The sequence below is a fragment of the Podarcis melisellensis genome, assembly GCF_964234715.1.
Source record: "Podarcis melisellensis genome assembly, chromosome: 10".
NCBI lineage: Eukaryota > Metazoa > Chordata > Lepidosauria > Squamata > Lacertidae > Podarcis > Podarcis melisellensis.
The window spans coordinates 76,571,190-76,579,354 of NC_138542.1; the positions used below are offsets into that span (position 1 = coordinate 76,571,190).

The 8,165-nt window shown below is 45.7% G+C and overlaps 1 protein-coding gene across 1 annotated transcript; it reads right to left on the reverse strand.

The window, feature by feature from the left end:
• Nucleotides 1–918: 918 nt before the first annotated feature.
• Nucleotides 919–7,729, reverse strand: LOC309379546 (lysozyme C, milk isozyme-like). Its single transcript, XM_081928789.1, has 4 exons — nt 7,505–7,729; nt 5,209–5,370; nt 3,101–3,179; nt 919–1,233 (listed from the first exon to the last, which is right to left on the reverse strand). Exons 1-4 carry the CDS (start codon nt 7,638–7,640, stop codon nt 1,167–1,169), a joined length of 444 nt encoding a protein of 147 aa, XP_081784915.1. The 5' UTR covers nt 7,641–7,729; the 3' UTR covers nt 919–1,166.
• Nucleotides 7,730–8,165: the final 436 nt, after the last annotated feature.

Sequence of the window (8,165 nt, forward strand, 5' to 3'; positions counted from 1 at the left end):
ACAGATATTGCAGGTCACTGCATCAGCTCCCTTTTTGTTCATGTCTCTTGGTCCTATGCACACTGTGAAATAGCACTCCGGGTCTCCCTCTCAAACTCCTGGATTTGAGCTCCCAGAGACTGCAATCAGCTAAAGAGAACTGTGCTGAATTGAAACAAACAGCAATGGGATTTTCTGTGGAATGCTATTTGTTCTGATTTAGAGCTAAAGAGTGGGTTTCCCATGGGAAAGCAGCAGGGCCAAGGCAAAACCTGTGTCTAGAAAGCACAGGACAAGCAGAAACTTCCGGACCTGTGCTTTCCAGGCATGGGTCAGGCGGAAGTGCTCTGTCTCTACACAGGTTATACCTCCCAGAGACTAGCATGGTTATGAAAGTAATCAACAATTCATCAGCTTGTCCATGCTGGTTATTGGATACTATTGCACAAGTATTGTGGTGCAGCCCAAATTACCTCTCAATTTGCTGCCAACCTAGCAGTTCAAAAACATGTCAGAGCAAGTAAATAAATAGGTACTGCTGCGGTGGGAAGGTAAATGGTGTTTCCATGCGCTCTAGCTTCAGCCATGGTGTTCCGTTGCTCCAGAAGCGGTTTAGTCCTGCTGGCCCCATGACCCGGAAAGCTGCCTGTGGACAAACACTGGCCCCCTCGACCTGAAAGCAAGATGAGCGCTGCAACCCCATATTCGCCTTTGACTGGACTTTACCATCCAGGGGTCCTTTATCTTTTTTTTTTTAACCTTGCCTCCCAATTATGAAATAATAATAATAATAATAATAATAATAATAATAATAATAATAGTTTTTCCTTAATAATCAATAAATACTCAGTGGAATCAGGGAACAGAGCAATGTTTGATGGCTTCTTGCTTCTTATCCCTCCCATTCACCCATCAAACAGGAAAAGAGTTCTAACTGGACTCAATTTATTGAAGTTCTTAAAGCAGAGAAACCCACAATGGCCAGCAAGATCGCTGCCCACTCCAGACACATTTTAAAAAAATACACTCTCTCCTTCCTGTAGAAAGAAAGCTATTCTACTACACCATGGGAGTTACAGTATGCAAATGCTTGTACAGAAAGAAGCAGCTGGATTTTGCTTGTAGAGATCACTGTCACTAAAGGGAAAATCCAGAGAAATGCTGGATCTCATACAGGACTATGGAGCTCAAAGGCTGCAACCAGCTGTCCACTCGGAGAGATCCTTTCCTTTGCAATGGTTCTTCCAAGCAACCCTGAAAGAAAGAAAAATGAAAGCAAAAAATGAGGATGGCGGGGAGTAAGGCGACTGCTCTTTGGACTGCAATGGGTGAAATGGATTGCTTTTAAAAACCTCAGAAAGCTTCCCAGTGAGGCCTCAGCATCAGCTGCTCATTCCTTCTTCCTGTTCACTGTGTGACCTTGACTGGGCCAGACTAACCACAGAATCACATAATGTTTTGCCCCCTGCTCCCCCTCCTGCTCCCCTGCAATCTATTTAAAACCCATCCCTGATTTTTTTCTTTTCTTTTAACAACAAAGGGACTGGTGCAATTTACAAGGCACATCATGGCTTCTTCAAGAAATAAATCATTCCCAAGTTCATGTTACATACATTAAAGTTGCCAAATGCCTATAACTGCCCTTGTGGTGTATTTTTGTAAGTCTTACAAGATGCATGTGTAACAAGGTTCTTCCAGTGGTGTAAAATGATTATTTTCCCCTTTTCCTTGCATAATCTGCATTTTAAGGGCAATTTTCTTTCTATTGCTAAAATCCAAACTGGTCTGTACTATACTGTTAAGTTTAAGCTACCCAGGTTTTCCCCCTGTCAGGTGATGATTTATCTGGTTGCAATTAGAAAATGCAAAATTAAGTTCTTAAACTTGATAAGCTCATTATACCCTGTAAACATAGAAAGCCAAAAACATTCTGGAGTAAATTCAATATTATCACTTGTAATGCTAATCAGTTCCCTTTGGACATTAGACCAGAACCTTCATATTGAGGTGCAATTCCATCAGAAGAATGATCAGTGCTGGTGGTCAATGTAGAGTCTACCTATCCACACCCCAGAATTACCTGATGAAACCTTATTGTCATGGAACTTTAAGCTTGCTAAAAACCAGCTTTCTCAAACCTGGTGCCTTCTGTATATTTTGGACCATAACTCCCATCATCCCTGACCGTTGGCCACACTGGCTGAAGGTGATGGAAATTAGAGTTAAAACAACTGGGAGGCGCCAGACTGGGGAAAGGTGCTCAAGATCCTTGGTTTTGTTTCCCTTCTCCTAGTTTTCTCATAAACCACATTTTACCCCCAGGGCCAAGAGCAAATGGGAAAGCTGCAGTGCATGAGCCTAATAAGAGCCCAGCTGGATCAGGTGGAAGGAACATCTCTGGAAGCATCCTGAACCGCTTGCTGTGCTGTGCAATGCCACGCCTTGTAGTGGCCTTGAATGTAAGAACATGTTCCTCAGCAATTTGCCAGGCATTTATTAGGACTTTGCTTTGGAAGAAATCAGACTCTCCCACTGGCTCAAGACTGCAACACCTCAAGGACCACCTCAAGTGCTGCCTCAATACTGCTGTGCCCTTCTGTTGCAGGGCTCTCTTGGAAATGGTTTATCCGTGTGAACCAGGAAGTGACCTCTCCAGACAACGGAACAACTCTTCTAATCTCTGCAGCTGCGATCTCCAGCGTGACACCACCACTGTTAGGCAGTGCGCATGTGTACTTCATCCGTTTCCCTCCCTCCCACTGACCCCTCTGCACAGCCAGGGTGCTGGCAACCCATGCTACACCACTGTAAGCTGGGATTTGAACTCAGGCCTCCCAGGTCCATCACTTTTGACCACTGCTTTACAGTGGCTCAGTTGTTAGACTGTTCCCTTAAACTCACACCTGGGTACTTACAGCTCCCAACAGGCAAGAGCCACCAAAAGTCATTGCTGTACGTTTAAGGAAGCATCTTTGAGGCACCACCAGTGCCTAGGGAGGAAGCATCTTTAGCTGCTAGCTGCAACAAAGCCTTGTGAAAGACATGTCTCTATGCAGTCACAACAATTGAAATCTCAGCTGCTTTTGAGTCTTGCCAGCAGTGAGACGTTAGCAAGACTCACCAGGCATCCATCCCTTGGGGGTCACGAACAACTGTCTTAGCGCACTCAATGTCATCTGTGATGTCGTCATTTGTGAAAGCTGTTGACAAAATTAGGAGAAAGAAAAGGAGGGTGTTTGGTTTTCTAAAGAGCTTTTTCCCAACCCCATAAAGCACATCCTGCCTTTGCCCTCAGGAAGGATAAATTGGGTTGCCTCAGAATTGTGGAAGCGCTTTTCCCTTCAAACTCAAAGCCGGAATACTTTGGGGGAGCATTTAGAGCATTTCCCCTTTGAACTGGCCTTCAGATATTGGGGCAGGGCTGGAGAGTATGTTTCAGCCTGAGGGCCACAATTCCTCTTGGGAAGTCTTATGGGGGCCACATGCTAGTGCAGAAGCAAAAGTGGGTGGGTCAAAGGATAGGACTCTTTATGCAGCCAGCTACAGTAGCCACAGAACAGTCAGAGTTTTCAACCCCCATCTTGTCTCTTTATCCTCCAGGCAGGCAAGCAAGGGGATCTCATTGCAGTTCAAGGGCACATTCAGGTGAAGCACTTGGGCTGCACACAGCACAGGGCCATGAGAGAGGGCGTGGTCAAGGGAAAGTCATGTGAGGTGGAGAGATAGGTCTGGAAGGCCACATTTGCCCTGAAGGTCTCCCTCCCTGTGTGGGGGTTAATTATAGTGACTGCAAGTTCAAGAGAAAGGTTTCCCCTCTCCCCTCATCCCGTGTGCCCCGTGCCCTTGCCAAATCTGCTCCAGAGGGTCAGGGGGATCCTTAGAACAGATTGAGGGGTCCTGCTGGGAGAGGAGAGGGGCATAATGTTCCAATGTGGAAATAGAAATCCTTGGCTTATGGAACATTTATTTAGGGCTGTGTTAGATTCCACCCTGTGCTAGCTACTCAGTAACAGCTGTAGGAATCCTAACAGCACTACTTATTCACACAATTAATTCACCTTACTCAAAGCATTCTGGCTGTCATTATGAATGGATGAAAGCCTGAAAATGTATTTTCTTACATTAGAATCATGGGGGGCTAAAGAGTGTGTCTGGGAATAGGTAGTGGGTTTTTTAATTGGGGGGGCATTCAAGGCCTCGCCTTCCATTCTTGGCTGACGTTTGGAGAAAGGGGAACAGAAGGAGCCACTGGGTTGATGATGCTTTCCCATCTAAGTTCAAGAACTGGATTTGGGGGCAAAGAGGAGCAATTCATCAGAACTACCAAAGATGCTTTTTTTTTTTCAGACTATCCCCATAATTACCAACGGGACCGCCTCTCCTGGTATGCCCCACAGAGAAACCTACGGTCTGCAAATAATAACATCCTCAAGGTCCCAGGCCTCAGAGAGGTTAGGCTGGCCTCAACTAGAGCCAGGGCCTTCTCGGCTGCGGCTCCAATCTGGTGGAACACTCTGTCACAAGAGACTAGGGCCCTGCGGGACTTGACATCTTTCTGCAGGGCCTGCAAGACAGAGTTGTTCCACCAGGCCTTTGGTCAGGGCGCAGCCTGACTCCCTCCTCTGGCAACCCGCACGGAATTTTGCTTAATCGGTTGCCATCAATTTGATTTTAATTAATTTTTATAATGAAATATTTTTAGAATGTGTAATTATTTAACTGTTTGATTATTTGATTGTTGTTAGCCACCCTGAGCCCGGCTTTGGCTGGGGAGGGTGGGATATAAATAAAATTTATTATTATTATTATTATTATTATTATTATTATTATTATTATTATTATTCTGTGAAGCTGTGACGAGGCAGGTCTCCCAAGCAGGCTGGCCTCACCTTCTGGACTGCAGGGAGCCTGGGCCCCCAAGATAGATGGTGGGTCAGGGCAACAAGAGAGAAGCCTGAGGTTGTTGAGGTGGGCAAAGCAAGGCTAGACTGTCCCTGGTCTTTGCTTATTAGAATAGAGGCACAGGCTGGGATGTCTTGGGGGTGGGTGGCAATAGAAATGTAGTGATAAGGTGGGGAATGAGGTTTCTAAGTGAGCGTGTGGATTGCAGAGGGAGAATGGTAACTGAAGGGAGACAAGTTGGGTGCTTCCTTCAAAAACACAACCCATCCTCTCTGGAAAATTGCAGAGGCCTTTTGCTGGCCATCTGTATGGCACCAAATTGCTTACCACTGCAGGAGATTCTGCACCCATTGGCTGTTTCGCCCTGTTGATTGTCACACCAATAGCGACTGTTTATTTGAAAAACCCCATAGTCCTGGCTGCCATCTGCGTTTGGTGGCCCCACAGCGCTACTTTCGTATTTGCTTTCATGATAAGCTGTGCAGATCCCTGGAACAAAGTGAGAAGGAAAAGGGCCATCGTGTGAGGGGGCAGAGGAGAGAGGGAGATTATTTCCCCCCCTTCAAAGTTGCAATAACTTGAAACAAGGTAACTTTAAAACATTCTGTCAGTTAACTGTAGCAAATGTGTGTGACTTAAAAAAAACCCAGCATTGAAAAGAAACGTTTAGGGTCGTGCATCAGATTCAGGCACTGCCTGAACTGAACCCGACTGATCTGGGCTTTTGCCAAGATGAGTGGAGGCAGCCCTGAACTGCTGCATATATGGGGCTATTGGGTGGGGCATCAAGCAGGGAGAGGGAGAGGCAGGTAACCCTAGCACAGGGGTCAGCAACCTTTTTCAGCAGGGGGCCGGTCCACTGTCCCTCAGATCTTGTGGGGGGCCGGACTATATTTTGGAGAAAAAATAATGAACGAATTCCTATGCCCCACAAATAACCCAGAGGTGCATTTTAAATAAAAGGACACATTCTACTCATGTAAAAACACGCTGATTCCCGGACCGTCTGTGGGCCGGATTGAGAAGGGGATTGGGCCGCATCCGGTCCCCGTGTCTTAGGTTGCCTACCCATGCCCTAGCACTTGTAAACCAGTACCCAGGAGGAACAAATCCTCCATTTACCAGCTGATGAGCAAAGGATTTGATGCTACTGTGCCCTGGAGTGATGTGCTTTGCAAAGCAGCCCCCTCCCCTTGAATCCTCAGTGAAGGTGGAAGTGGGGACAGACACAGCTCTTAAAATCACAGAATGATAGAACTGTAGAGTTGGAAGAGTCATCTAGTCCAACCTCCTGCAGTACTAAAGTATCCCTGGCCATCCAACCTCTGCTTAAAAACTCCCTACAAAGGAGAGTCCTCTACCTTCTGAGGGAGACTGTTCCACTGTCAAACAGCTCTTCCCATCAGGAGGCACTTCCTGATGTTTAGTTGGAATCTCCTTCCTTGTAACTTGAATCCATTGGTTTGGGTTCTACTCTCTGGAGCAGGAGGAAACAAGCTTGCTCCATCTTCCCTGTGACAGGCCTTTAGATATTTGAAGATAGCTATCATATCTCCTCTCAGTCTCCTCTTATCCAGGTCAAACATACCCAACTCCCTCAACCATTCCTCATAAAGCTTGGTTTCCAGATCCTTGGTAATCTTGCTCATGAATATCCAGCTTGTGAATATCCTTCTTAAATTGTGCTGCCTAGAGCTGGACACAATGGGGTATACTAGTTGGGTAAGAGAGCTGGGGGGGATCGCATCTGGCAATCAATGCTTCCCTTTGCTTTCAGATAGTACATGGGTAGATGAATCTAAAAAGCCCAGGACACAATTTTTTACGGCCCTCAAGCAGCTATGGTGGCCTATTTACCAGAAATAATTTATTTAGCATTAACTCTAGAAGTGTATACTCGATTCTGACAAAACTCAGCCTTCTAGAGCTGCTAGAAGAAGCTGCTACTTCTGCTAAGTGAGCCTCCATAGCTGCGAGAGGGCCATGAAAATTTATCTCCCAGGTTTTTTATTCTCATCTACCCATGTGCTATCTGAAAGCAAAGGGGTGTATTTGTTGCCAGGAATGAAATATACTGGCTACGTGGGTGGCGCTGTGGTCTAAACCTCTGAGCCTCTTGAGCTTGCCGACCAGAAGGTTGGCGGTTTGAATCCCTGCAACGAGGTGAGCTCCCGTTGCTCTGTCCCAGCTCCTGCCAACCTAGCAGTTCGAAAGCACACCAGCGAAAGTAGATAAATAGGTACCGCTGTGGCAGGAAAGTAAACAGCATTTCCATCACGGTGTCCTGTTGCGCCAGAAGTGGTTTCGTCATGCTGGCCACATGACTTGGAAAGCTGACTGTGGAGAAGCGCTGGCTCCCTCACCCTGAAGAGAGATGAGCACCACAACCCCAGAGTTGCCTTAGACTGGACTTGACCATCCAAGGGTCCTTTACTTCTTCTTTTTTATATTGGCATTATTTTCCACTCTCCCACCCCACTAGTATGTTTAATCAGGGTTTCAAAAACTCTAGTTAAACATTAGCCTCATACTGAAAATGATTCTGGACTGGATCCTGGTTGGGCAGGATTTGTCCCCAAACACCTAAAAATGCAAAGATGGAGGGAAAGGAGAGCAAACTCACAGTCAGCCAGGCTAATGCCATGGTATCCATCCAGTCCATGCTGTTTCAGAAGTGCAGCCAGTTCACATTTCTCAAATACTTTGGCTTCATTCACCGAAATGAGGAGGCAGAAGAGAGTGAGGTCCAGAACCTTCATCTCTGCAAGTCCCTGGAGAGTGATGTTTGGGTTCCCTTGGATTGCCAGTGGCTTTTATAGTCCAGAGCTCCTGGAGTGTCCAAACGGTAAACAGGATGGTGATTGCGATATGTGCATGTGTGGCAATAGCAAAAAATGTTGCAGTTCTGAATTGACCTGCACACAAAACAAAATCTCAACATTTACCGGTACTCATCATGGAATAAAGTTAAAATAGGCAGAAAAACTAAACACAGAATCACAAGTTTTAAAAGTGCCTTAATCAACAAATCATTTAATCATCCATTGCCACATATTACATGAGAGCTGATACAATCTCATATTTATATTCCCAGAGGCTGGAATCCCAGAATACTCCAACTATAATTTTGCCTCCCAGCAACTACAATTTAAGGGTTGAACTGTTGTGGCCCCAGAGGTGATATATACAACCAACCAGCTTGGAGGCTTCACACAAGGTTAGATGACTTATCTTAGAACATATGAATAATTATTTTAAAAATAGATACATTACCAGAACCTCCA

Bases quoted from the DNA above. Each gene is read 5' to 3' on its own strand.
- LOC309379546 (XM_081928789.1), bottom strand. From the start codon at position 7,640: ATGAAGGTTCTGGACCTCACTCTCTTCTGCCTCCTCATTTCGGTGAAT. The intron at 5,371-7,504 runs GTGAGTTTGCTC...ACTTTGTTCCAG, and splicing joins TGGCATTAGCCTGGCTGACT to GGATCTGCACAGCTTATCAT. The intron at 1,234-3,100 runs GTGAGTCTTGCT...TCTTTCTTTCAG, and splicing joins CCCCAAGGGATGGATGCCTG to GGTTGCTTGGAAGAACCATT.